Below are 27997 nucleotides of genomic sequence, written 5' to 3'. Positions count from 1 at the left end.
GTATACTTTAATATGAGGGCGGGTCCTAGCGCATTCGCTAATCCCGCCTTGCATTCCTATTGGCTGCTTCTGCTCTGCGATTCCGATCCCGCCCAGCACCGCCCCCCGCCCCCCGCCGCCCATTGGCTGCGAGAGGCCGGTGCCGACCGCACTCGCGGGGCCGGTGGCGGTTCAGGCGCCGGAGCTGGCCGATCGGCGTTGGCCGCGGACATGACGCCCGAGGACCCAGAGGAAACCCAGCCGCTTCTGGGGCCGCCTGGCGGCAGGTGAGCCCCGGGGAACCCGGGCCCGGACGTGGCCTCGCCCTCCCGCCCCTCCGCGTCCGCTCAGCTCACCCTCGGTCCTGTCACCGCAGCGCGCCCCGCGGCCGCCGCGTCTTCCTCGCCGCCTTCGCCGCTGCCCTGGGCCCACTCAGCTTCGGCTTCGCGCTCGGCTACAGCTCCCCGGCCATCCCGAGTCTGCAGCGCGCCGCGCCCCCGGCCCCGCACCTGGACGACGCTGCCGCCTCCTGGTTCGGGGTGAGGCCCCGGACTCGCCCCTCCAGCCCTGGGACCCCGCGCCCTCCTCTCGGGACAGGCATCGGGCCCCTCCGCCACCGCCCTTCCCCAGGAGACGGGCATCGGGCCTTTCGGGACGGGCATCGAGTTCTTTGGTCCCCCACCCTTCCCCTCGGGACAAGCGCCGGACCACTCAGTCCCCCACCCCTCCCCTCGGGACGGGCGCTGGGCCCCGGCTCATTTGCCTGGAGTCGCCCCCTTCCCTCTGAGCCCGCGGGGCGTGGGCGGGGGGAGGGATGGGCTGCGGCTTCGGCGCCCCCTCCTCAGCCTCCGCCCGCCCCCAGGCCATCGTGACCCTAGGTGCTGCGGCAGGGGGAGTGCTGGGCGGCTGGCTGGTGGACCGCGCCGGGCGCAAGCTGAGCCTCCTGCTGTGCTCCGTGCCCTTCGTGGCCGGCTTTGCCGTCATCACCGCGGCCCAAGACGTGTGGATGCTGCTGGGGGGCCGCCTCCTCACCGGCCTGGCCTGCGGTGTTGCCTCCCTAGTGGCCCCGGTGAGTGTCCCGTCTCGCGAGTGTCCTGTCTCGCGCGGCCTGAGACAGAGGAGGAGTGGACAAACCGCTCCTCAGTCCTAGGGGCGCGGCTTCCCCTGGCGGGACCTTACAGGTGCCAGGCTTGAAGTCCCTGCGTTATCTCGCGGTCCCTCCCGTCCACCCTGGGAAGGATCCTGCTGTTCTCTCCATTTTACACTGAGGTCATGACATGCAGTCTCGGAAAGGTGAAGTCCTTTGCCCAGGCAGGGTCCACAGCTAGTCAGAGGGGAAGCAGTTGCTGGAACCCAGGATTATCCCACTTAGCCGTGCCCATCTTTTGCTCTGCAGACCTGCAGATGATCCATAGGAGCCCACTCCCAACATTATGGTTTTCATCCCTGGCTTCGGGTCAATGACTGCAATTAGCAGGAAGTTCCTGTCCTGGTTTCTCCTGGGGCAAAGGCTGCTGGCCTGTGTTCCCCTTTCCTTGTCACAGGCCAGCCCCTCCTTCCCCATCTTCCCCCTTTCCCCCTCCTGACCCAGGCTGCCCACTTGGGAGCCCCGAACATCTGGGTCAAATCCTGGTTCTGCCACTGACCTGAGCAGAGTGTCTGCCTGGGCCTCAGTTTCCTTCCCTGGAAAACAGGGATTATGGCATTAGTCCCTGAGGTAGTGGTCAGGATTCAGTGGGACTTTGGGTAGACAGCCCCTGGCATGGCTTATGGAGGACTGGACCCTGACAGCTTGGTGACCCATGAACTGCCCCCAGCCATGGGCGTGGACAGTATCTCACCCAAGTGAGGTTGAAAGCAGCCACTCAGGGCCCTCCCTGGGTGCTCATTTCACCAGCATTTGCTAACTGGCAGCAGCAGCTGGACCAGAAGAGGGTGGGGAAGAAGCTGGACCTTTTACGTCTGTGGTTTTTTTAACTGGGCAGAAACACACCTGTGTTAGGGCTTAAGCTATGGAATAACCTTAGATGCATGGGTGAGGGCCTGGTGGCCTGTGGGCTCAGGAGGAAGCAGTGCCTAGTGACTGAGGCAGAGAGTTCGTGCTTCTGGTCTAAGGCCACCACTCAAAGCGTGGGCCCTGGGCTAGGATCCTGGGTGGGCACACATGGAGCTGGTTAGCAAGGTGGAATCTTTTGCCTGCCTAGACCTACTGCATCGGAATCTACGTTTTACCTAGGGTGTCTGTGCCCATTAAATGAAGGTCTGAGAAGCTCTGTGCCCACTGCCTCGCCATCACATGCAGCCCTCTCTGTTACCTTTAATCCCCTTTAAACGCCTGCCACAGACCTTTCAGTGGTGAGGACCTGGGGATGGCTCTGCTCACCTGGGCAGGTTCCACTAAGGGGCCTCGGGACCTGCCATAACCCCCCGCAAGGACTTTCCTCAGCTCTGAATGGTTGAGACCTTTCTGTTTTAAGAACTCTTGGAGCCTGAGTAAAGCCTCATCGTTTTTTTTTGTTTGTTTTTTTAATTTTTAAAATTTTTAAATTTTTTTTAAATTTTTATTTATTTGTTTATTTTTAAGACGGAGTTTCGCTCTTTTTGCCCAGGCTGGAGTGCAATGGTGAGATCTTGGCTCACCACAACCTCCACCTCCCAGGTTCAAGTGACTCTCCTCCTTCAGCCTCCTGAGTAGCTGGGATTACAGATGCATGCCACCAGGCCCAGCTAATTTTGTATTTTTAGTAGAGATGGGGTTTTTCCCTGTTGGTCAGGCCAGTCTCGATCTCCTGACCTCTGATGATCTGCCCGCCTCGGCCTCCCAAAGTGCTGGGATTGCAGGAGTGAGCCACTGTGCCCAGCCCTAAATCCTCGTCTTGTTGCTGGCAGGTCTACATCTCTGAAATCGCCTACCCAGCAGTCCGGGGCTTGCTCGGCTCTTGTGTGCAGCTGATGGTCGTCGTCGGCATCCTCCTGGCCTACCTGGCAGGTATAGTTGTCATTATCTCTTGCTTCCTGTTTGTGGTCATGTGGCCATTTTACAGATGTGTAAACAGAGGTTCAGAGAGGTCAAGGGACTTGTCTGAGGTCACACAGCCAGTGCCCAACATGCCAGGCTCCAGATCACCTTCCTGGGACCTTGGGATAGGTGAGTCTTTTTTTTTTTTTTTTTTTTTTTTTTGAGACAGAGTCTCGCTCTGTCACCCAGGCTGGAGTGCAGTGGCGGCTCACTGCAACCTCCATCTCCTGGGTTCAAGCGATTCTCCTGTCTCAGCTTCCCAAGTAGGTGGGATTACAGGTGCGTGCCACCACGCCCAGCTAATTTTTTGTATTTTTAGTAGAAACGGAGTTTCGCTGTGTTAGCCAGGATGGTCTTGATCTTCTGACCTCGTGATCCACCCACCTCAGCTTCCCAAAGTTCTGGGATTTCAGGTGTGAGCCACCGCGCCCGGCCAATAGGTGTGTCTTATGACTGAGTTCCAAGGAGAGCTGGAGAAGGTGATATCCTCATCTTTCCTGAAGCTCCCTCTAGGGGTGTGGGAAGGGCTGACTGGTTAGGTCAGTACCTTACTGTGCAGTGACAAACCAGAGGGCTCCAGAAGTGGGGGGTCCCTGTAAGAATCTTCAGCCCAGGCGTCTGAAGGGCTGAGCGAGTCCCCCTGAGAATGTCAGTACTGGATTCACCATGTCGGCGAGTTGCAACGTGAAGGAGGCCAGGTCCTGGCGACCCCGAGGGGCAAAGCTGGGCCAGCATGAAGAAGCTTCAGGAGGCAGGTGTGTTCTCATTAGAAAGAGGCCAGGCAGACCGGGCGCAGTGGCTCAAGCCTGTAATCCCAGCACTTTGGGAGGCCGAGACGGGCGGATCACGAGGTCAGGAGATCGAGACCATCCTGGCTAACACGGTGAAACCCCGTCTCTACTAAAAAATACAAAAAATTAGCCGGGCGAGGTGGTGGGCGCCTGTAGTCCCAGCTACTCGGGAGGCTGAGGCAGGAGAATGGCGTAAACCCGGGAGGCGGAGCTTGCAGTGAGCTGAGATCCGGCCACTGCACTCCAGCCTGGGCGACAGAGCGAGACTCCGTCTCAAAAAAAAAAAAAAAAAAAAAAAGAAAGAGGCCAGGCTTTAGAGGCCAGACCCTGTGGTTCATGCCTGTAATCCCAGCACTTTGGGGGGCCAAGGCGGGCAGATCACTTGAGGTCAGGAGTTCGAGATCAGCCTGGCCAATATGGTGAAACCCCATCTCTATTAAAAATACAAAAATTAGCCGGGCGTGGTGGTGGGCACCTGTAATCCCAGCTACCTGGGGGCTGAGGCACAGGAATTGCTTGAACCTGGGAGGCTGAGGTTTCAGTGAGCTGAGATCATGTCACTGCACTCCAGTGTGGGCGACACAGTGAGACTCTGTCTCAAAAAAAAAAAAAAAATGAGGGCAGGCTTCAAATCTGACCATCCTGGGTTTGGGGATAGCCTCTCCTACGTGCTGCATGACCTTGGCCAAGTCACACCACCTCTGGAAGCCTCAGTTTCTCTGTCTTGAAATGGGCATAACCTCACCTAGTCCAGTACCTGTCCATTAAATTAAGTGACACATGAAAAGTGCCTAACAGTGGGTTCCAAATGAGAACTGTCAATGAAGGACTTAAGAACCATGGGCTGGCTGGGCACGGTGGCTCAAGCCTGTAATCCCAGCACTTTGGGAGGCCGAGACGGGTGGATCACGGGGTCAGGAGATCGAGACCATCCTGGCTAACATGGTGAAACCCCGTCTCTACTAAAAAATACAAAAAACTAGCCGGGCGAGGTGGCGGGTGCCTGTAGTCCCAGCTACTCGGGAGGCTGAGGCAGGAGAATGGCGTAAACCCGGGAGGCGGAGCTTGCAGTGAGCTGAGATCTGGCCACTGGACTCCAGCCTGGGCGACAGAGCGAGACTCCGTCTCAAAAAAAAAAAAAAAGAACCATGGGCATCATCAGGGTAGGAGGCCTCGGACGCCTGACGGGCTATGGCCTGGCCCAGGGCACAAGCCCTCTGGATCTTCGGGGCGGATGATACACAGGTCTTTGGTCTTTCGTTTTTACCCACTTAACTACCCTAATTCAGAATCCTGCCAGCGATCTGGCTACCTTGAGAGACCTGAGCAAACCGAAGTCTCCACTGTGTGCAGGCGTTGACATTCATCATTTTGGGGACAGGTACGAGGTGTCCACCCACCCGTGGCACTATCTTCAGCTCATCTGAGTATGTGCTTGTTGCTTCTCCGACCTTTCCCGATCAGTTTCTGTGAGTTTTGATCCACTGGGGTGGGTGAACTCGTTAACTCCACAAAGTGACATGGTGGTGACACGTTCCTTCACACTGGGGCAATCATGTTCCAACAACTAGACTTCATAGAATGATTGTCTGCACCCCCAGCACAGAAGAAAAATAGGGACATCATGACTATCTTAAAGGTATTTTTCCACCAGGAACCAGGGATGGGTAAGCCTCGGGCTTCGGAAAAATTAATAATTAGAGCAACAATGCCCTAGACTCATTTATTCCAAGGCCCCTTTGTAAGAGAACCTTTTAACCTTTATATAAAGCTAGGCAATTCTGCACTCGTGCTGTTCTTCATACATCAAGACAGCAAAACCCTCTCACCTCTCTACTTTCACATATACTTTGAATAAATAATGCATTCAAATGATCCAACACTCAAGTGCCAGCGTGGGGAATGTCCAGTGAAAAGCTTACTCCACCTCTGTCCCCTTCCTGTCTGCGGGAGCCCCCATTGCCTGGTTCTTGGTAGCCTTCAGAGAGTCTGTTCATACGAGGGATATGCATATTTATCCTCCCTCCCCCACCTCTTCTACAAATGGTGCCACATCATACCACGCGGACATGCAGCAAACACCTCATCCTTTGTTCTGTGGCTACATAAATGTTTCGCCGAACAGATGTAGCCTAGTATTGTCCGCGTTGTCATACCCACCATCGCTTCTACAGCTGGTGTGGTTGGCCCATGCCATGTGCCTTCATGAACAGCTGTGATAATGGCAATGTCAGTAGGAAACACGAGGGCAGATGTGCAGAGGCAGCAAGGCCCCATCTCTGAAGCTAAGTCTTTGAGGCTGGCAAGGCCCAGGCTGGCTCACCCTGGCTCTGACACCAGCCTCCCCCCCAACAACCTCCCGCAGGCTGGGTGCTGGAGTGGCGCTGGCTGGCTGTGCTGGGCTGCGCGCCCCCCTCCCTCATGCTGCTGCTCATGTGCGTCATGCCCGAGACCCCGCGCTTCCTGCTGACTCAGCACAGGCGCCAGGAGGCCATGGCCGCCCTGCGGTTCCTGTGGGGCTCCGAGCAGGGCTGGGAAGACCCCCCCATTGGGGCCGAGCAGGTGAGAGGATGGGAGGCAGAGCTGACAGGACTGGGACAGCAGTCATGGGAGGGTAGCACAGCCTGTTCCCAAGGCCACACTTTGGGGGGACAGGGAGGTGCCTGTCCACCCTCCACCCTCAGCGAAGACAGTCCCAGTGCTTCCTGTCTTAGAGCACGCCAAGACAGCTGGAACGCCACGGAGCTGGGCCCTAGCCTCTGAAGTCACCAGCAAAGGCCGAGCTTTGACCCTTTCTGTCTCAGGAAGAGAATGGCCAGGCCTGGTGGGGGATACAGAGGCAGAGCTGAGGACTTGGATTTAACAAGGGAGTTGTAGGGCAGGGTAGAGGGTTAAGAGTCTGGGTTCTAGAGTCACCCAGGCATGGGTTTGAAGCTCCCACGCTGCCCCTCACCTAAGCCTTAGCTCTTCCCCTGTGACATGGGAGTCAGCACATGCTTCACAGTGGTGGGTGGGGCTCAGTGGGGGGAAGGAAGGAGGGGCTTAGTGAGGAGGGCGGGGTCAGTGAGGAGGGCGGGGTCAGTGGGGAGGGAAGGTCAGTGGGGAGGGCCGTAGGAGGTGCTCAGCTAGGGCCACGTCCAGACCTGAGGGAGGTGCTGGACGTGTTGGTCATGGCAGGGATGAGGACAGCCCAGCTTGCTCTTTGCCCAGATTACCTCTTTGTGGCTCCCCCCACCTATCAGGAAGTGCCCTGGGCAGGTGAGGGTCATCTCACCTGACACATGGGGAGGCTGGGACTTGTCTGCACACCTGAGGACAGAGGGGGCGCTGGGATGAGGAGCCGACACACTCCCCAAGTCTTAGGACAGTGGAGCCATAGAGGGGGGCCCCTTGCGGGAGGGGAGAGAGAAATCCTGATGGCCAGTCTCCGTCAGAGCAGAGCTTTCACCTGGCCTTGCTGCGGCAGCCCAGCATCTACAAGCCCTTCATCATCGGCGTCTCCCTGATGGCCTTCCAGCAGCTGTCGGGGGTCAACGCTGTCATGTTCTATGCAGAGACTATCTTTGAAGAGGCCAAGTTCAAGGTAAAGGGGGCCCCTGCCTGGCCTGCCTCGTCCAGCCCCCCCAGAGATGGAGCTTCCTCCCCGAGCCCAGGGCCCAGCCACCCAGCACAGGCCTGGAGAGGGAGGGACCCAGCTCTCGGCTGACCGGCCTGACCTGCCTGGGCTCCATCTCCCCCAGGACAGCAGCCTGGCCTCGGTCGTCGTGGGTGTCATCCAGGTGCTGTTCACAGCTGTGGCGGCTCTCATCATGGACAGAGCAGGGCGGAGGCTGCTCCTGGTCTTGTCAGGTGAGGGCTCACCCCGGAGCAGCCTCCCCGCCATGGGCTGGAGGGCCTTTGCCCAGGCCACCACACTGCAGGAGGAGGACAGGGAGCATTTGTGATGACAAACGTCGTGGACTAATGCGGCCATGATTTGACGGCAGCTCGTCACCAAGCGCTCACTGGAGGCGTGTCCATGCTAGTGGTACTCCCACACCACGCCTTTGACCTCTGGTGAACCCACAAGAAGGCACCGTCACAGCCCCAGCTTATGATGGGAACACTGAGGGCCAGGAAGGTGAAGTGACTCAGGAGCTTGTGGGTCGTTTTGGACAAGTGACTTTACCTCTCTGAGCCTCAGTCTCCCCCTCTGGGAAATGGGGGTAACGGTAGCACCTCCCTCAGCGCTATTGTGAGGAATGGGAGGTGATCCACGTGAGACCTTCAGCAAGAGCTGCGGCCCACGGACATGGGTACCCAGCAGCTGCTGCAAAGACAACCGTCGGGGCTGAGGGTCACCCGCTGCTGCTGCTGCGCCGGTACCTCCCGTTTCCTCGGCCCAGAGGGTCTGCTCCAGGAACTTCTTGCAGATCGCTGAGGTCCAAGGCGGGGTGGCTGCCACCCAGTCAGGGCTCCTGGAGCCAAGGTCCCAGAACACCAGGCTGGCCGCTCTCTGGGAGCCGAGCCTGCCCCTCTCAGAGGCATCCAGGCCATGCTGCTGCCCCCTGGGCCATTCCCCGGGCGCCCCACCCACCGCCACCCTCCCGCTTGCAGGTGTGGCCATGGTGTTCAGCACGAGCGCCTTCGGCACCTACTTCAAGCTGACGCAGGGTGGGCCCGGCAACTCCTCGCACATGGCCCTGTCGGCGCCTGTCTCCGCAGAGCCTGTTGATGCCAGCGTGGGGCTGGCCTGGCTGGCCGTGGGCAGCATGTGCCTCTTCATCGCCGGTAAGGGGGCCCGTGGGAGGCTGGGCGAGGAGTGGGAGGCGATCCCCCGGCTCTGCTCTGGCGGCTCCCAGCAGGTGGGGTCTTCCCCAGCCTCACCTCTAGTCTCACAGATCCCAAGCTCTGCATTTATAGCTCTGACCACATGCAGATGCTGAACTAGGCTCCTCTGCTTTCCTTTCACTGAATCCCCTGAGCAGCCCTTGAGCAGGCCCCGTTGTGACCCTATCTCAGAGGCCTTGGCAGGAAAGAGCATGGAGCTGGCGGGACCACACTGGGATCCAGGACCCCTCAGCCCCACAGGCCGGGAAGCTGGGTCTCCTGGCTCTGCGGCGAGCCGAGGAGCCCAGCCCTGCGGGCCCTGATGCCTGTCTTGCCTGTCTCGCTCCCACAGGCTTTGCGGTGGGCTGGGGGCCCATCCCCTGGCTGCTCATGTCAGAGATCTTCCCTCTGCATGTCAAGGGTGTGGCGACAGGCATGTGTGTCCTCACCAACTGGCTCATGGCCTTTCTCGTGACCAAGGAGTTCAGCAGCCTCATGGTGAGTGTGGGCTCCCCCAGCACCCCATTTGTGCAGTCAGCCGAGCAGCACTTTCTAAAACCACTTGTACTGCTCAGAAGACCCAGGGTCGTGGCCCTTACAGGCAGCCTGAGCCCTATCATGCCTGGGCCACTGGCTATCTTGGGCAAGGAGAAGTGGAGGCAGATGGGCTGGGCCAGATGGGGAATCCAGGCTGTGACCCCTCAGGAGTCCTCCGCCTGTCTTGGCAGTCAGACAACACAGCTGGCCTCTCCCCTTCGTGAACGTCAGGAACGTGGGCCTTGAGCCTAAGGTCTATGTGGGAAGAATTGACAGGACTGGGCTGCAGCCCCACCCTGGCTACTTCCTTGCTGTGTGACCTTGGGTATGACGCTTACCTTCTCTGAGCCTGCTTCCTTAGCTGAAACTGGAGGAGAGCAACAGCAGCTTGCTGTTAAGGCTGATGGGAGCATTAACTCAGTTCATCCTGCTGCTGCCTTCTCACGGATGGACTGGCACAGGCGTGGACCCTGTCCCGGGGCTTCCCAGTCAACAGAGAGACAGTTCTCGGGCAGATGATCTGGTCGTTTGTTCAGTCATTTGTGCCCTCCAGGTCTCCTGGCATGTTCAGGCCCGTTCAAGGCGCCAGGGAGAGCAATGAACAAGATGGACACGGTCCCCTTTATGACGAGGGCGGGAAAGGCTGTGGCAGTGGTGCGAGAATGAACCCCAGTGGGGTGGGTTAGGATGTGGTAGGGCGGGTCAGTGAGGGGCCAGCCTGGAGTCTGCACAGAGCCTGGGACCCACTTAGGCGGGGCTGCCCAGGGAGCACGTTGTGGGGCCGGGCCGATGCCTGGGGGTGGAGATTACTTGCTGCAGCTGGGAGGGGATGGGCAGCAAAGGAAGGAGGAAAAGCAGCCAAGAAGGAGGTGACAAAGGACCTAACAGTCCTGTTAGGAGAGATAATGTCCAAGAGGCCAAGAAAAGGCCTTCAAGGAGGGAGAGATCACCAGGTCCCAGAGGACCAGGAGCTGAGAAGCACCTTTTTAGTTCTGCCATGTGGGAGGTCACAGCGGTGGGGGGTGGCGGGAATGGGCTCTGACTGAAGGGGATGGCTCGCTCCTGCCTCCATGCCAGTAGCCCCAAGAGTCCCCATGTGCTCCTGGGGCCATGCTCGCTCTGCCCTGTCTCACCCATTTCCACCACACTATGAAAGAACCGCCTGGGGGCCTCACCGTGGGGCCAAAGCTGAGGGTGGAGGGTGGGTCTGTGGACCCTGGAGCCGGAGCCCAGCTGTCACTGGATAGCAGGTCTCTGGCCTTGAGGCAGTCACTTCATTGCTGTGAGCCTCAGTTTCCCCAGCCATACAACCCCAGTATCTTGGACAGTGCTCGGCCCAAGCCATCAGACTGGATGCCAGACCGTCCTCCATGTCCCAGAGCTGGGTGGAGACAAAATGGCTGTGGCCTTGGGCAGGGCAGGCTGGGGTCAGGGGACTGGACCCCCTGGTGGCGGAGCTGCCTCAGTGATTGCGTGGGGCCTCCTGATCTCTCCCCACGTCCACCCATGGCCTTTCATCTCTCTGCAGGAGGTCCTCAGGCCCTACGGAGCCTTCTGGCTTGCCTCCGCTTTCTGCATCTTCAGTGTCCTTTTCACCTTGTTCTGTGTCCCTGAAACCAAAGGAAAGACTCTGGAACAAATCACAGCCCATTTTGAGGGGCGATGACAGCCACTCACTAGGGGGTGGAGCAAGCCTGTGACTCCGAGCTGGACCCAAGCCCAGAGCCCCCCCGCCTGCCCCAGGGGAGCCAGAATCCAGGAGCACAGCCCCTCTGGAGCCTCGGTCTGCAGGGTCCTTCCTTTCTGGCATGCTCCCTCCAGCCCACGACCCGGGGCTAGGAGGCTCACCCGCCTCCTGCTCCAGCTCCGGCTACTGCTCTGCGGACGCGGGCACACCTCAGAGCTTTGCAGACCTGCAGTCAGCCCTCCATGCGCAACACTAAAGCAGTGCAAGGGGAGGTGGGCCTCTGGGATCTTTGTCTTCAGGCTAGAGGTGCTTTTGGAGGTTGGGTGCTGGGCACCCGGTCGCTCCTCTCACGCGGCTGCCTTATCGGGAAGGAACTTTGTTTGCCAAATAAAGATTGACACAGAAAATCAGGTCAGTGTCTCTGGGCTTTGTGCAAAGCTCAGTTTGAAGAGGGTTTATTCCCATCACTTCCAGGACTAGATGCTGCCCAGGACACCCTGTGGCTTTACTTGCTCATGGTCAGCCAAGCTTACCCTTGGCACTGAGAAGTCATTTCTGGCTCCTTCCTTGGGCTCAGTTCCCTGGGTCATCAGCCATCAAATCTTGTTGAGTTTAAAAAAATAGAAAAAAAAAAAAAAAAAAAACACAAAACCTTTTGTTCTGTTGACTCTAATAGAGCCAGAAGTCTTTTACAATTTTGTTATTAATTAGCTAATATGTGTTCATTGTAGGGAAATTAAAAAACAGATTTCATGTCATTTTTATAGCTGTTCACCAGCTGCTCGGCACTGTCCTAGGCACTTTACAAATACTCATTTATTTGGATAAACAACAATTTACTTGGATAAACAAATAAAACTATTTACAGCCACCCCTTTCCAGAGATAACATCTCTGTTGAGATTTTGTTCTGCCAGGCACGGTGGCTCACACCTGTAATCCCAGTGCTTTGGGAGGCTGAGGCGGGAGGATCTCTTGAGCCCAGGAATTTGAGGCTGCACCACTGTACTCCAGCCTGGGAGACAGAACAAGACCCCAACCCCCCACCAAAAAAAAAAAAAGATTTCAGTTCTATCTTGAAAGATCTCACTTCCAACACTCATGCTGTCTAGCAACGCTAAGCAGAGGGGACCATTCTTCCCATCTCACGGCTGCTTTGTCCAATTCCCAGACCTGCAGCCCCAGCGCCTGCCCACCTTGGCATCTCCCATTAAGTCACACAATGAGGGCAGAGAGCAGGGGCTGTTTTCGAGGAGACTCGAAGTACAGCATGGACCAGGCAGAGCAAGGCGCCGGATCAGATCAGTTCCAGAAGATATGCAGCAGCTACTCTGATTTCAGTGAAATGTGTGGAACCATGCCCAGGACTCTGGACAACTCTCAGCTGTAGCAAATCCAGTTTCCCCACAGGCCTTCCAGAAGCAGAGTCCTGTCTGTGCAGGGGCATTTCCCATGGCCATGGCCGCACCTCGGCATCCGCAGTGCCAGTGCTTGCGTGGCAGTCCACTGATCGGGTGAGAACCATATTGCTTTTTGCATCTCAGTGAAGTCATAGTAGCAATTTGTCAAGCACTTTTTCTTTCCAGACTGGTATAAAATTGTATGTGCTTTTGTAAACCATTTAACAACACAAGTAAAATACAAAGGGCAACCGGGCACGGTGGCTCACACCTGTAATCCCAACACTTTGGGAGGCCGGGGCGGGTGGAGTCAGCCTGACTAACACGGTGAAACCCTCGTCTCTACTAAAAATACAAAATTAGCTGGGTGTGGTGGTGCACACCTGTAATCCCAGCTACTCAGGAGGCAGGAGAATCGCTGAGGCTAAGGTGGGAGAATCCCTGGAACCCAGGAGGCGGAGGTAGCAGTGAGCCAAGATCGTGCCACTGCACTCCAGCCTGGGGGACAGAACGAGACAGTCTCAAAAATACATACATACATACGTACATACATACATACATACATACATACATACATACGCAAAATGAAAATCATTCGAGACATGTTCTCTTTCCACCAGCCTTGTGCCTGGAGGTTATGGATGTGGAGCTTTGGCTGCCCTCTTGCCACCAACTGGAGCTTCAGACTGAAGCTTAACATGGGCCAAAGCAAGCATGAAGGATAAATGGGGAGGTGGGGGGAGGTGATGGGGAGGTGGAGGGAGATGATTAGCGGAGGTGATGGGGAGATGGGGGAAGATGATGAGGAGGTGGGGGATGATGGGGAGGTGGGGGAGATGATGAGGTGGGGGATGATGGGGAGGTGGGGGGACGTGATGGGGAGGTGGGGAGAGATGAGGAGGTGGGGGATGATGAAGAGGTGGGGGAGATGATGGGGAGGTGGGGGAGATGATGCAGAGGTGGGGTGAGATGATGGGGAGGTGGGGGGACGTGATGGGAGGTGAGGGGACATGACGGGGAGGTGGGGGGAGAGGATGGGGAGGTGCACATGAAAATGTGAACAGCACTGCCCTGCCACTTGACTTTTTGAAAGCTGCCTTGAGAATAAGCTTTCTGGGTCCAAATTATCCTTTGCCAAGCAAAGCCACTGATACATGGCTTTAGGTTAGTAATATAAAAAACCCAGACCTTCTTTATGAGTGCGGGGAGGAAGTGTTCACAACATTATGGTTATAGAAACATCATTACTGTAAACCTAATGAAATGGACTTAAAGACATAATCCTATGTCAGTCAGCCTGTGTTACTCAAAAAGGAATATTCTAAGTAACAATATAAAATGGATTTTCTCTTATACAACATTAGTTAATTAGAATAATGCCAGATTTGGGGTTGTACCTTATTTAAGACATATTAGATTTCTTTTTTTCCTAGAGTTTTTGTCTTTTTTTTTTTCCTTCTTAAGAAACACGTCATTTTCTTCACCATATGACTGAGGTCTTCTTTGTAATAGGCTAGCTGTTGCATGGAATCCATTGCCAAATTCTCCTTGCTGACCTCTTGTTTTGGGGGACCTGCCGCAAAGCTGTTATCTTAGGTCTTCTTTTCATTGAATTCCTGGGTTAATTTCTCTGCTTCTTGGGTTCCACACCTTGCTCTTTGGATTCCATTTCAATTTGCAGGGCTACACCTTCACAGGGCTCCCATGTCTGATACCAGTCATTTTTTCAGGACAGGTACAAAGGGAGTGAGTTTCTGCATGCCTAAAAGGCCTTTATTTTACTGTCACTTTTTTTTCTTTCTTTTTTGCAGAGACAGGGCCAGTCCATAGAGTAAAGTGAAAGCAAGTTTATGAGCACAGTAAAGGAATAAAGAAAGGCTACTCCATAGACAGAGCAGCCCCGAGGGCTGCTGGTTACCCATTTTTATGGTTATTTCTTGATTATATGCTAAACAAGAGGCGGATTATTCATGCCACCCTTTTTTAGACCATATAAAGTAACTTCCTGATGTTGCCATAGCATGTGTGAACTGTCATGGCGCTGGTGGGAGTGTAGCAGTGAGGACGACTGAGGTCACTCTCATCGACATCTTGGTTTGGGTGGGTTTGGGCAGCTAAGTCTTTACTGCATCCTGTTTTATCGGCAAGGTCTTTAGGACCTGTATCTTGTGATGACCTCCTATCTCATCCTGTGACTTAGAATGCCTTCACCGTCTGGCAATGCATTCCAGTAGGTCTCAGCCTCATTTTACCCCACCCCTACTCAGGATGAAGTTGCTCTGGTTCAAACGCCTCTGGTACCACGAGATTTTGAATCTCGATACTTTCTTCTGGGAACTTGTTCTCTTACTTCTTCATTCCCGCATCCCAGCCCCTGATTTTCTCTGTTTCCTCTTTCTGAAACTTCTAGTAGACATTGTACTTCCGGGCACAGTATCCTCCCTCAATTTTTCACTTATATACTCTTTTAGTGTCTTTGTATTCTAGGAATTTTTTTTTACTTTATCCTCTAGCTCTTCTACAAAATGTTCTGTTAATCATGTTTTAACGTAATTTTGATCCTTTTCAATGTATTGAGACCTATCTTGGTGAATGTTCCACGTGCAATTGAAAAGAATATGTACCGCGCTGTTGCTGGGTGGAGTGTTCTATAAATGTCACTTAGGTCAAGTTGTTTAACAGTCTGCTTCTGGTCTTCTGTATTAACCAGGGTTCTCCAAAGATTAAACTAATGGTGTATGTGTGTATGGGCAGGGGGGTGTATGTGTAAGTAGAGAGAGAGAGAGAGACAGATATATATACAGAGAGAAATAAGAAATCAGCTCACGGCCAGGCGCGGTGGCTCAAGCCTGTAATCCCAGCACTTTGGGAGGCCGAGACGGGCGGATCACGAGGTCAGGAGATCGAGACCATCCTGGCTAACACGGTGAAACCCCGTCTCTACTAAAAAATACAAAAAACTAGCCGGGCGAGGTGGCGGGCGCCTGTAGTCCCAGCTACTCGGGAGGCTGAGGCAGGAGAATGGCGTAAACCCGGGAGGCGGAGCTTGCAGTGAGCTGAGATCCGGCCTCTGCACTCCAGCCTGGGCAACAGAGCGAGACTCCGTCTCAAAAAAAAAAAAAAAAAAAAAAGAAATCAGCTCACATAATGGCCAGGCACAGTGGCTCACGCCTGTAATCCCAGCACAAGGCCAAGACAGGCAGATCATTTGAGGTCAGGAGTTCGAGACCAGCATGGCCAACATGGTGAAACCCTGTCTCTACTAAAAATACAAAAAATTTAGCTGGACATGGTGGCACACTCCTATAATCCCAGCTACTTGGGAGGCTGAGGCAGGAGAATCGCTTGAACTTGGGAAGCAGAGGCTGCAGTGAGCCGAGATCGCACCACTGCACTCCAGCCTGGGCAACAGAGACTCCATCTCAAAAAAAAAAAAAAAAAAAAAAGAAGAAGAAAAAAAAAAGAAAGAAAAGAAAAGAAATCAGTTCACATGATTATGGAGGTCACAAGGTCTGCAGGGTGAGTTAGCAGCTGGAGGCCCAGGAGAGCTGATGGTGCAGTTTCAATCCAAAGGCCAGCAGGCTGGAGATCCAGGAAGAACCAATATCGCAGTTCAAATCTGAAGGCAGGAAAAGACTCTCATCCCCACTCAAGATAGTAAGGAAGCGTCTCCCCTTACTTTCATTCTATTCAGGCCTTCAAGGGATTGATGAGGCCCACCTACATTGAGGCGGGCAATCCGCTTCACTGGGTCTACTGATTCAAATGTTAATTTCATCCACAAACACCTTTACAGAAACACCCAGAATAATAACTGACCTGTCAGGTTGACACATAAAATTAACTATCACGTCTTCTAAATCCAGGTTTTCCATCCACTAGTTCTGTCGATTACTGAGAGGGTGTTGGAATCTCATCTCTGCATGTGCATAGTCCAGCTCTGTAGTTCATTGGCCTTTGTCAGGTACTTTGGAGCTCTGTTCTTAGGCACCTGTGCATTTAGGATTTTACAGTTCTCCTGATTGCCCTATCCATTATCTTTAGGAAATGGCCCTCTTCGTCCCTGGTACTGCCCCTTGTTCTGAGGTCTGACCCTGTCTGATATGAAAATCGCCACTCTGTTTTGGCAGTAATTTCTAATACTGTCTTATTCCCTGTGCCTTTTTATTTCATTATTATTTTTTTAATTTTCCTGGTTTCCTTGGTATCTTCTAAACCTGTGCCTTTTTTGTAGCATCCTGTGCTCCACTTTTTAATGGCTTGCCTGTTTGACTTTCTCTAAGGATACATATTTTCACTTTTTAAATATCAGCTTTAGGCTGGGCACAGTGGCTCACACCTGCAATCCCAACACTTTGGGAGGCCAAGGTGGGTGGATCATTTGAGGTCAGGAGTTCAAGACCAGCCTGGCTAACATGGCAAATCCTTGTCTCTACTAAAAATACAAAAATTAGTCAAGCGTGGTGGTGCACGCCTCTAATTCCAGCTACTCGGGAGGCTAAGGCAGTAGAATTGCTTGAACCTGGAAGGAGGAGGTTGCAGTCAGCTGAGATCGCACCACTATACTCCAGCCTGGGCAGCAGAGCATGACTCTGTCTCAAAAAAAAAAAATCAGCTTTGAGGCATTATTTACTTAACTAAAATTCAATAATTGTAAGTATGAAATCTAATGATTTATGACAAATGTATACAGTCCTGTAACTGTCAGGCCTCTGAGCCCAAGCCTGCATGTATATATCCAGATAGCCTGAAGCAACTGAAGAATCACAAAAGTAGTGAAAATGGTCAGTTCCTGCCTTAACTGATGACATTACCTTGTGAAATTCCTTCTCCTGGTTCAGAAGCTCCTTTCACTGAGCACCTCGTGATCCCTGCCCCTGCCTTTGACTATAATTTTCCACTACCCACCCAAATCCCATAAAACTGCCCCACCCCTATCTCCTTTTGCTGACTCCTTTTTCAGACACAGCCCTCCTGCACCCAGGTGATTAAAAAGCTTTATTGCTCACACAAAGCCTGTTGGTGGTCTCTTCACATGGATGCGTGTGACATTTGGTGCCGTGACTCAGATCGGAGGACCTCCCTTGGGAGATCAACCCCCTGTCCTCCTGCTCTTTCCTCCATGAGAAAAATCCACCTACAACCTCCGGTCCTCAGACCAGCCCAAGAAACACCTCACCAATTTTAAATCAGGTAAGCGGCCTCTTTTTACTCTCTTCTCCAATCTCATTATCCCTCAACCTCATTCTCCTTTCAATTTCAGCGCTACCCTTCAATCTCTCCCTTCCTTTAATTTCAGTTCCTTTCCTTTTCCGGTAGAGACAGAGACACATTTTATCCATGAACCAAAAACGCCGGTGCCGGTCACGGACTCAGGAAGAGTCTTCCCTTGGTGTTTAATCACTGCAGGGATGCCTGCCTGATTATTCACCCACATTCTAGAGGTGTCTGATCACCACAGGGATGCCTGCCTTGATCCTTTACCTTGGTGGCAAGCACCACCGCCGCCCCCAGGTGGCAAGTACCACCTCTCCATGGGTGGCAAGTACCCGCCCCTACCTCTGTGTCTCTACCCTCTCTTTTCTCTGGGCTTGCTTCCTTCACTGTGGGCAGCCTTCCACCCTCCATTCCCCCTTCTTCTCCCTTAGCCTGTGTTCTCAAAAACGTAAAACCTCTTCAACTCTCGCCTGACCTAAAACCTAAACATCTTATTTTCTTCTGCAACACCGCTTGGCCCCAATACAAACTCAATAATGGTTCTAAATAGCCAGAAAACAGCACTTTCAATTTCTCCATCCTACAAGATCTAGATAATTTTTGTCGTAAAATGGGCAAATGGTCTGAGGTGCCTGACGTCCAGGCATTCTTTTATACATTAGTCCCTCCCTAGTCTCTGCTCCCAATGTGACTTGTCCCAAATCTTTCTTCTTTCTCTTCTGTCTGTTCCTTCAGTCTCCACCTCAAGCTCTAAGTCCTTTGAATCCTCCTTTTCTATGGACCTATCGTCAGAAAACCTCCTTTTCTATGGACTCTATCCTCCTCTCCCCTCCTCCCTAGGCTGCTCCTTGCCAGGCTGAGCCAGGTCCCAATTCTTCCTCACCCTCCACTCCCCAACACTGTAATCCTTCTATCATCTCCTCTCCTCACACCCGGTCCGGCTTACAAGGGGAAGGTAGCCAAAGATGGAGTGAAATGCAGGGCAAATGTCTTAAAGGAAATGAGAGGTTCTACGAGGCTGGCTAGTGGCTTGTAACCCACATGGAAGACGTTATGAAAGGAAGACAGAATGGAATGAGACTGTGAGGCTGAAAGGAGGTATTTCCTTGGTCTAAGAACCATTTGCCTTGAGTGGGGAGGGACTGATAGGTGGAAACTTCAGTGGGAGAGTAAGTAGGAGTGAATGATGATGAGGAGAAAAACTGGCCATGGGGGACAGAAGTAGGAATAGTGGCTGCTTCTTTTTCTGTCTTATCAGCATAATTGTTGCCTTAAGCAATGGAGTGTGAGGCCTTTTGATGGCCTTTGCAGTGAATGACTCTAGCTTCCTTTGGAAGTAAAGCAGCCTTGAGAAGAGTTTTTATTAAAGAGGCATTAATGATGGAGGACCCTTGTGTAGTGAGGAAACCTCTTTCAGCCTATGTAACAGCATGGTGGTGCAGCTATTTCCAACTTGGGGCTATATGAATAAAGCCACTATAAATATTTGCATACATGTCTTTGTGTGGAGTGGACTCGCGGGTCATGTGGTATGTTTGTTTAAGAAGCTGCCAAACTGTTTTCCAAAGTGGTTGCACCATTCTGCATTCCCACCAGCAGTGTAGGAGAGTTCCAGCTGCTCACATCCTCCACCACACCAAACCTGGCATTCACTATGAGGAATACAGCTACTTACATGCTTTAGCTTTTTCAAAGTTGTCTTGTGTTTTCTCATTTCCTCTGGGATCAGTTGATCTGCTCATTTATATTGGGCCATCTCTTTTATGCTGCTAGTTTATCTCAAATATCTGAGCTTTGGTTGTCCATATTTAGGAATAAAGAACTAGGTAGTTTAACTGCAGTAGCTGGTATAAGCCTTCCCCCTCCCCCACCTCTCTACCATTCTATGCTCTGTTATGGATGTGTTCATTTCTATACATCTCGAATGTCATTTCAGTGGGATTTGGCAAGGGAGAAAAGGAGGTAAATGTATAAATTTAATTCACCATCTTGAACTAAACTTTCTGCATCCTTTTAATAATTACTTAGTATTTCTTTGCCTTTGGAGTCATGGTGCCTGGCAAAGACAGGTACTCAAATATGTTGAATGTAGGATTATTTCATCATATAAATATATCAGAACTGAAGTCAACCCCATATTAAATACATCAGAACTTAACTCCAATTGCTCCACGTTTACAGTGTTTCCAGTTTTCTGCTTATTGCTAATTTTGCTATTATATAAATTTAGAGGAAGATGAGAGAGACAATAGCAGCATCAGAGAGGAGAGAGCGGAGAGCAATGGCACATAAGAAAAGAGAGATGATGGAGATGAGTAGCGGAGATGGAGACAGAGGTGATGGTGATGGTGGGGAAAAGGGAGATGATGGAGTTGGAGATAGAGATGGTATAACTAGAGTTAGACCTGTGCCAGCTGGGCATGCTGGCTCATGCCTGTAATCTCAGCACTTTGGGAGGCCGAGGCAGGTGGAGCACGAGGTCAAGAGATTGAGACCATTCTGGCCAACATGGTGAAACCCCAGCTCTACAAAAAACAAAAAATTAGCTGGGCGTGGTGGCGTGTGGCTGTAGTCCCAGCTACTCGGGAGGCTGAGGTAGGAGAATCACTTGAACCTGGAAGGTGGAGGTTGCAGTGAGCCAAGATCGCACCACTACACTCCAGCCTGGCAACACAGCAAGACTCTGTCTCAAAAAAAAAAAAAAAGAGGAGACTGTGCCTAACTGAACAGAAGCTTCCATAAGAGGGAACATTAGAGCATTAGAGGTGTCATTGCTGGCCAAGGGGTGTACGTTGTCAAAGCTATTACACCCCAGAAGGTTACACATGGGCTGTGTCTGAGAGGGACCTATTCCCTCATCTCCAAATCCGTTCTCAGGGAGTTCACACCGTGGACCAAGGAAGAGGACCCGAGACAGGTTCATGCACACATTAGGTGTCTAACGACTGGGGCAGCTGTTTTGCTTGATGCCTCAGGCCACACGGGGCTTGGGCAAGTGGCCTAACCTCCCTAAACTACTACAGCCTCTGCTCGGGACACCCACTCTCAGTCACCTCACAGAAGACTGGTCTTTGTCCTGGATGACTTCACCAACTGGGGCTTCAGGTCGGAGGCTGCTCCCAGCTCTGGCTTGGCTGTTCTCCAGCCTCTGCAAACCAAAGTTTGCAAAAAAAAAAAAAAAAAAAAAAAAAAGAGGGAAGGCAGGAGGATGTGTCAACCCCCAGACTACAAGAGAGATGGTAAACACGTGGGCAAGCAACATGTTACTGTGGCTTCAAACTCTTCCTCAGCCTCTCTCCTCTGCCCTCTGCTGGAGTCTGCATGGAGGGTAACAGTCAGTGTGCTTAGTTCCAATTCTAGTTGTTTCACTCACTGCCTGTGTGATCTGGACAAGTCACGTGACCCCTCTCAGCCTCTGTTTCTTCATCTGTAAAATGGGCATCATGGTACTACCTCCCTCATGGAGTTGTTGTGAGGATGAAAGGTGAGAATTATGTAAAGCACCTGAATCTGCGGATGGGACAGCGTAAGTGCTCACGCAATGGCCGCTGTTGTTACTGGTGAGAGTGTGGGTTGAGGGGGTCATGGTGAAGGTGGGGAGCTGTGCTAGGCAGATGGGAGGCCCCGGGGGGTTAATAAAGGGACATTTGAGATCTTCAGTCATTTTTCTCCTTATATTCTACTTCCTACCGCGCCCTTTTGGCAACTCCCACCCACACCACCTGCTGTTGCTACCGGCACCCACTTATCGGTGCCAATAACGGGATTCATACTCTTCAGAAGTCCCTTCATTTCCCTTTAAGCCTTCCCATCAGAGCACAAAATGCTTTGGGGACCCAGAGCCAGCCCCCATTGACTGTCCTGTAGGGGCCCCATAAGCCCAGCCTGGCGCCATCAGGAAAGGATTATGAGGAGTACCGGATGGAACAGCCCCAGGGGACAGGTGCAGCATAAGGTTGCTTTACCCAGCCCAGGGCCGAAATCTGCACGGACCACGGACGCCCACTATCCCCTTATACCATCCCGGCCCCTGCCCCAGAGTAACTTGGCTCTGCAAACCGGAGGAGAGACTTGCACCTGACGCCCCGCGGGGACCAGGGGTGGAAGTGCATCAGCTGGAGCAAGACACACTCAGCTACCTCCTGGTGGGCGTGTGCGGGATCCCAGGGCTAAACCAGCAAACCTGTAGTGGCCATTGGGGTTGGCACCTACTGAGCCTGGGGCTGTGGGCAGAATCGCACCAGCTGAGGTGTGACGCTCTCTGCTGCTGCCTTGTAGCCTGGGCAGGATGACACTGCCTCTGGTCCCCAACAGGGTGGAGAGTGATTGATTATGGCTCCAAAGCTCATTCAGCCTGCTGGACAAAGCAGGATGAGGCGAAGGGGGTGAAACCTGCTTCTGCTTGGTTTCGTTTGTTTGTTTGTTTGTTTTGAGACAGAGTATCGCTCTGTCGCCCAGGCTGGAGTGCAGTGGCATGATCTCGGCTCACTGCAACGTCCGCCTCCATGATGCAAGCAATCCTCCTGCCTCAGCCAACCGAGTAGCTGGGATTACAGGTGCGCACCACAACGCCCAGCTAATTTTTTGTATTTTTAGTAGAGACGGGTTTCACCATGTTGGCCAGGCTGGTCTCAAACTCCTGACCTCAGGTGATCCGCCCGCCTCGGCCTCCCAAAGTGCTGGGATTCCAGGCGTGAGCCACCGCGCCTGGTTTTCTGCTCGGTTTCTGGCTGCTTCTGCTCCTTTTTCCTCTGTCCCCTCCAGACCACACTCCCGGAGGTAGCACAGATCATGGCCCTCAGACTCCATTTCCCAACATGCTGCTGTGACAAGCACTCATGGCCTCTGGAAGGGGAACCCGGCTCGCCCTCAAGGACACTGGGGGTGGTGGCATGGGCCCTGCAGCCTCACATGGGACCCTGTGTTAGGGGAGACGCCCAGTAGGGTCTGGTCGGCTTCCTCTGCTGTAGCTGAGTCACGGCCTCAGTCCTGCTGTCCTGACCACCCACGAGATGATGGGTCTCAGGCCCTGGCTCATTAGGATTCTGTCGATGTCCCAGAGGCCCTGCTGTTGGAACACCTGCTATGCACGGGCTCTCACTGGGAGACCGAGGCACACCTTGCTTAACACCAGATGAAATGACCAAGACCCTCCTTGGTCTTCGGGAAGCAATTCTAGGAGAAAAGGACTTAGGGCAGGTCAGTCACTGAGCAGTGAGACAGGAAAGGCCCTGCGGGCTGGCATAGAAGGGATCATTGTGCCTGACGCATCCGCAGGGGCTTCCCAGAGAAGGCTTCGAGCCCAGCTTTGATGACAGAAGAGCAGGCCAGGAGACAAGAGAGGCACCCAAAGGAAGGGAACAGCACATATGAGGTGTGACACAGCAGGTGCTATGTATAGTTTCTGGAAAACTTGAGGCTCCTCCTCCCAGCCTCCCTGGTGACTTCCTCTGCATTGGCCGGACTGGGGCACTGCTGAGATGGTGCCACAAATAGCTGGCCAGGAGATAACAGGATGATGGCAGCCATTGGTGGACTCTGGTTATCAGGGAATTGAGGCCCAATTGTTGCCTTAGCAACTATGGCTAAGGCAGGTAAAGGCTGGGGTTGAAATTACAAATTCGTCTGACATGCTGAAAGGAAGGGCCAAGGGTAGGGTCCTCCTTATCTTTGAGGCCCCGCCCCTCAGAGCTGAGGCAAAGATGGAGCCTTTTTCTTAGTTACAGACATCACGCACTAGGCCATGGACAGTGGTTGTGCCTTCCTGATCACTCAGGAAAAGGAATGCCAAGCTTGGGTCTAGGGGTGGTGGCATGGGAGGAGTATTGAAACAGGCACTTGGAGAACCTGTGCCTGCCCTCGGGGAACATCATTTATTCACTCTTTCAGCATCTGACTACCTACCCTGTGTCAGGCAGTTGTAGACACTGGTGATATGGTGGCGGCAAAGAATATAGCACCTGCTCTAATGGGAATTAGCTTCTGAAGAGAGGCAGACAATAAGAAGTAACAAAACAAACAAACGAAGTAAACACATAGCTCACACCTGTCAGCCCAGTGCTTTGGGAGTTTTTAAAAAATTAGCCAGGTCTGGCCTAGCGTGTTGGCTCATGCCTATAATCCCAGCACTTTGGGAGGCCAACGTGGGCAGATCACCTGAGATCAGGAGTTCGAGACCAGCCTAGCCAACATGGTAAGACCCCATCTCTACTAAAAATACAAAAACTAGCTGGGTGTGGTGGTGTGCATCTGTAATCCCAGCTACTTGGGAGGCTGAGGCAGGAAAATCGCTTGAACCCAGGAGACTGCAGTGAGCCGAGATCATGCCACTGCACTCCAGCCTGGGCATCAGAGTGAGACTCCATCTCAAAAAAAAAATATATATATATATATGTATATATATATTATACACACACACATATGTATAGGCTGGGCATGGTAGTTTATACCTGTAATCCCAGCATTTTAGGAGGCCGAGGCGGGCTGATCACCTGAGGTCGGGAGTTCAAGACCAGCCTGACCAACATGGAGAAACCCCGTCTCTACTAAAAGTACAAAAAATTAGCTGGGCATGGTGGCACACGCCTGTAATCCCAGCTACTCGGGAGGCTGAGGCAGAAGAATCGCTTGAACCCGGGAGGTGGAGGTTGCAGTGAGCCAAGATCGTGCCACTGCACTCCAGCCTGGGCAACAAGAGCGAAACTCTGTCTTAGAAAAAAAAAAAAAAACTAGCCAGGTGTGGTGGTGCACACCCATAATCCCAGATACTCAGAAGGCTGAGGCAGGAGGACTGCTTGAGCTCAGAAGTCCAAGGTTGCAGTGAGCTGTATGAGTGGCATGCCACTGCACTCCAGCGTGGGTGACAGAGCAAGACACTATGTCTAAATTAAGAACAAAATAAATAAATAAACCAATCGACGTGAACTTATTCGGAAGTGGAAAATGCTAAAAGGAAATAAAAAGTCACCACGGGAGCGGCAAGGGCTGTCACTCTACAGGGTACTAAGTGAGGGCCCCTCCTGAGACGTATGCTCAGACATCATGCATGAGAAGCAGCCAGCCTTGCTGAGTGCTGCTGGTCACAGCCCCGCAAGTGCAAAGGTTGTGTGGCAGGACGGAGGCTGGTGTGACTCCTGAAGCCATTAAGAGGCAGTGTGGCTCTGAGCAAAAGGAGAGGCAGGGAGCTCCAGCATGTGCTTGTGGAAGGAAGTAGCTGTCTTGTGGCCTTTCCTATGGCTCATTTATTTTCTTTCCTTTTTTTTTTTTTTTTTTTTTTCTTGAGACAGTCTCACTTTGTCTCCCAGTGAGCTCTCAACTCACTGCAACCTCTGCCTCCCGGGTTCAAGTGATTGTCCCGCCTCAGCCTCCTGAGTAGCTGGGATTACAGGTGTGTGCCACCACGCCCAGCTATTTTTTTTAATTTTTAGTAGAGATGGGTTTTCACCATGTTGGCCAGGCTGGTCTAAAACTCCTGACCTCAGGTGATACACCTGCCTCAGCCTTCCAAGGTGATGGAATTACAGGTGTGAGCCACTGCACCCGGGCTTAGCTTATTTTCTCCACAAAGCCATTTCCTCTGAGTCAGTGATTCTCAAACTTTACAGTGTATCAACTAGAAGGACTGTCAAAACAGAGGCTGCTAAGCCCTGACCTCAGAATTTGTTTTATAGGTGTGGAGGGGGACCCCAGAATTTGCTTTTCTAACAACTTTTAAGGGGGATGCTGCTGCTGGCCTGGGGATCCCACTTTGAGAACCACCACATTATTAAGGGGACAGGACACTGATTGCTTATGACAGCTGAGAGGCAAGACAAAGGAGAATCACTTTTTTTTGAGATGGATTCTTGCTTTGTCACCCAGGCTGGAGCGCAGTGGTGCGATCTTGGCTCACTGCAACCTCTGCCTCCAGGTTCAAGCAATTCTCCTGCTCCGGCTCCCTGAGTAGCTGGGATTACAGGTGCGTGCCACCACGCCCAGCTAATTTTTGTGCGGGGCTTCACCATGTTGGTCAGGCTGGTCTCGAACTCCTGACCTTGTGATCCGCCCACCTTGGCCTCTCAAAGTGCTGCGATTACAGGTGTGAGCCACCATGACCAGGAGAATCTTTTTAAGCAGTGTGTCTGTGCTTCAGGACACACAACGGCCAAGCTAGGGCATCCAGGGCCATGACCCTTTTGGCTGCTGTTGGGAGGGGAGAGGTGGCACTTGTTCCTGGGTGCTCCCTTATCTCCACATGTGCTATATTGGCGGGGTGGGAAGGAGACAGCCTGAGGCTGGCCAGAGCTTCCTTGGGGGCTCTTCTCCTATCTTCCTTCTGCCACCTCAGGCCTCCTTAACACAAGAGGCCAGACAGAGGGGCAAGTTTGCCTCATTCTGGCCTCCTGGTCCAGGGATATGAAACGCTTCCTCTTCCCTAAGTGTCCTATCCATCCCAGTCTAGTTATGCTTCCTCTCCTCAAGGTAACAAGATTTCTCTGACAAGAAACTTCTCTCTAGTCACTTGAGCCCAATTCCTCTCCTCAGGAGACGGGATCCAGGACTCTCAGGCATGGGAGGAGTACCTCAGCAACCCTGGGAACATTTCCTGATCACGGATTCAATCCTGAAACCACCAAGGTCGTGAGTCTAGAGTGAGGCCAGGTATCTCCCCAGTGATCCAAAAAGCACTCTGAATGCAGCTTTCCTGAGAGTTGACAGGTCTGGGATACATCTGCCAGCCTCACAGCCAGCTGAATCCTAGATTCCTGGTATCCATTCACTTTCATCTGGTTTTCTAATCCCGCTGTGGTCTGCAGAATACCACCCCCCAAAGATATCCATGTCCTAATCCCTGGAACTTCTGAATATGTTAGGTTACATGACAAAAGGGAATAAAATTGCAAATAGAATTAAGGTTGCTAATCAGCTGGCCTTAAAGATTCTCCTCAATTAGCTGGGTGAACCCCGTGTTAACCATGAGGGTCCTTAAAAGTGGAAGAGGGCAGAGGAGAGAGAACCATACAGAGGGCAGCAATGGACTGACTCTGGCTGAGGTTGCTACTTTGAAGTTGGAAGAAGGGGCTGCGAGTCAAGGATGCAGGCAGCCTCTGGAAGTTGGAAAAGGCAAGAAAAGATTCTCCCCTGGAACCTCCAGAAGGAATGCAGCACTGTCGACACCTTGATTTTAGCCCAGTGAGACCTGTCAGGCCTCTGAGCCAAAGCTAAGCCATCATATCCCCTGTGACCTGCACGTACCGGTTCCTGCCGTACCTGATGACATTCCACCACAAAAGAAGTGAAAATGGCCTGTTCCTGCCTTAACTGATGACATTACCTTGTGAAATTCCTTTTCTTAGCTCAAAAGCTTCCCCACTGAGCACCTCGCGAACCCCCATCCCTGCCCGCCAGAGAACAATCCCCTTTGACTGTGATTTTCCACTACCTATCCAATTCCTGTAAAACGGCCTCACCCCTATCTCACTCTCTTTTGGGACTCAGCCCGCCTGCACCCAAGTGATTAAAAAGCTTTATTGCTCACACAAAGCCTGTCTGGTGGTCTCTTCACACGGACGTGCATGACAAGACCCACTTCAGACTTCTTACAAAACTGTAAGCCCCAAACTACAGCTGCCCAAGGTAGAGAAGGGCTAGCTCAAAGACATTTGTGACTGTGGCTTGTCCGATGGAGCGAATCCCAGTAAGATTCAGAGGAAGACCCACAAAATTAAGAAACTTACACTGGCAAAAATGCCACCAGCTGTGATTGAAAGGGACAGAGACAACCACAAAATGAAAAGGGGCCTTAGAATTCCCATACTTACTTCTTTCCTGGGTAACCCAGTCCCCTCCCCTTAAGGACAAAATGCCTATAAAAAGGAGTTGATCATCGGAAAATTGCTTGAGAAGTGATTTCCAATGGGCTCGAGGGAAAGCCCACTGAAACATCCCCAGCCTACAACAGGGAAGCCCTTAAGGGACACAGTATTCAGGAACCTCCTCCCGCAAAAGCGCTGATCAAACACTGCCCCCGAAATGACTGAAGCGGTTCCGCCGGCCCATAGGTTTTCATACTTGGAGGGCCCCAGGCCACCCACCCACGGCTGTCCTGTTCAGACTGAGGGACATCTCGTTTCCTTTAGTCTTCCCAAACTTTTAGTACGGCTCAAGAGGACCCTGAGGGTGGCTGGGGACTGCCCTGAATGGAAGGCCAAGCAGGGATAGGCGTACCGCGCGCAGCGAACCGCGGAGGGGAAACCTGGTGCCTAGAGCCAGCGAAGATAGGCGCCTGCGTAAACCCAGCGTTCCCAGGATCCCTCGCGGCTAAGTCGCTTCCTGTCTCCAAAGCTCGGTACCGTTGGATTCTGCTGGACTTTAAAGACGTATGCAACAAAAAAGCACGACGGATAATATATTCTGGGAGCAAGCACAGGCGGAAGCGTCTCTGGGAAGTACAATCCCTGAGCGCGTGTGTATCACAAACCTGGCGGCAGGAATGAAAGAGACTGGCCAGAAACAGAGCCCCGCGGTGACTTCTGGGAAATGGAATCCGGTGAGGCCGCCGCGGGGAGTGTGCGCATGAC

At 52.7% G+C, this 27997-nt stretch overlaps 1 protein-coding gene and 3 long non-coding RNA genes across 6 annotated transcripts; 2 read left to right on the top strand and 2 right to left on the bottom strand.

The window, feature by feature from the left end:
- Positions 1-121: 121 nt before the first annotated feature.
- Positions 122-11232, top strand: SLC2A8 (solute carrier family 2 member 8). 3 transcript variants are annotated; one of them, NM_001265805.2, is given in 10 exon segments: positions 161-266; positions 356-518; positions 842-1048; positions 2869-2968; positions 6155-6351; positions 7229-7372; positions 7530-7638; positions 8386-8559; positions 8951-9096; positions 10664-11225. In NM_001265805.2, coding segments are annotated over 10 exon segments (1434 nt in total). In that variant the 5' UTR covers positions 161-210; the 3' UTR covers positions 10802-11225.
- LOC144335054 (uncharacterized) lies at positions 5499-9777 on the bottom strand. Its single transcript, XR_013405492.1, has 4 exons — positions 9474-9777; positions 7506-7703; positions 7064-7309; positions 5499-6610 (listed from the first exon to the last, which is right to left on the bottom strand). It is a non-coding gene; the product is annotated as an uncharacterized LOC144335054 (long non-coding RNA).
- LOC144335060 (uncharacterized) lies at positions 10984-27979 on the bottom strand. The gene is made up of 7 exons (XR_013405499.1): positions 27898-27979; positions 27645-27786; positions 20492-20586; positions 17036-17102; positions 16041-16212; positions 11356-11424; positions 10984-11196 (listed from the first exon to the last, which is right to left on the bottom strand). It is a non-coding gene; the product is annotated as an uncharacterized LOC144335060 (long non-coding RNA).
- Positions 13636-26960, top strand: LOC144335047 (uncharacterized). The gene is made up of 3 exons (XR_013405483.1): positions 13636-15042; positions 15361-15585; positions 25451-26960. It is a non-coding gene; the product is annotated as an uncharacterized LOC144335047 (long non-coding RNA).
- Positions 27980-27997: the final 18 nt, after the last annotated feature.

This window comes from Macaca mulatta, chromosome 15 (genome assembly GCF_049350105.2).
Source record: "Macaca mulatta isolate MMU2019108-1 chromosome 15, T2T-MMU8v2.0, whole genome shotgun sequence".
Lineage (NCBI taxonomy): Eukaryota > Metazoa > Chordata > Mammalia > Primates > Cercopithecidae > Macaca > Macaca mulatta.
The sequence above is the reverse complement of the archived record's forward strand: the minus strand, read 5'-3'. Positions and strand labels throughout refer to the sequence as shown.

Excerpts from the sequence above, each read along its gene's own strand:
- SLC2A8 (XM_015116592.3), top strand. The coding sequence starts at position 211 with ATGACGCCCGAGGACCCAGAGGAAACCCAGCCGCTTCTGGGGCCGCCT. Across the intron at positions 519-841 it reads CTGCCGCCTCCTGGTTCGGG|GCCATCGTGACCCTAGGTGC; the intron begins GTGAGGCCCCGG and ends GCCCGCCCCCAG. Across the intron at positions 7,639-8,385 it reads GCTGCTCCTGGTCTTGTCAG|GTGTGGCCATGGTGTTCAGC; the intron begins GTGAGGGCTCAC and ends TCCCGCTTGCAG.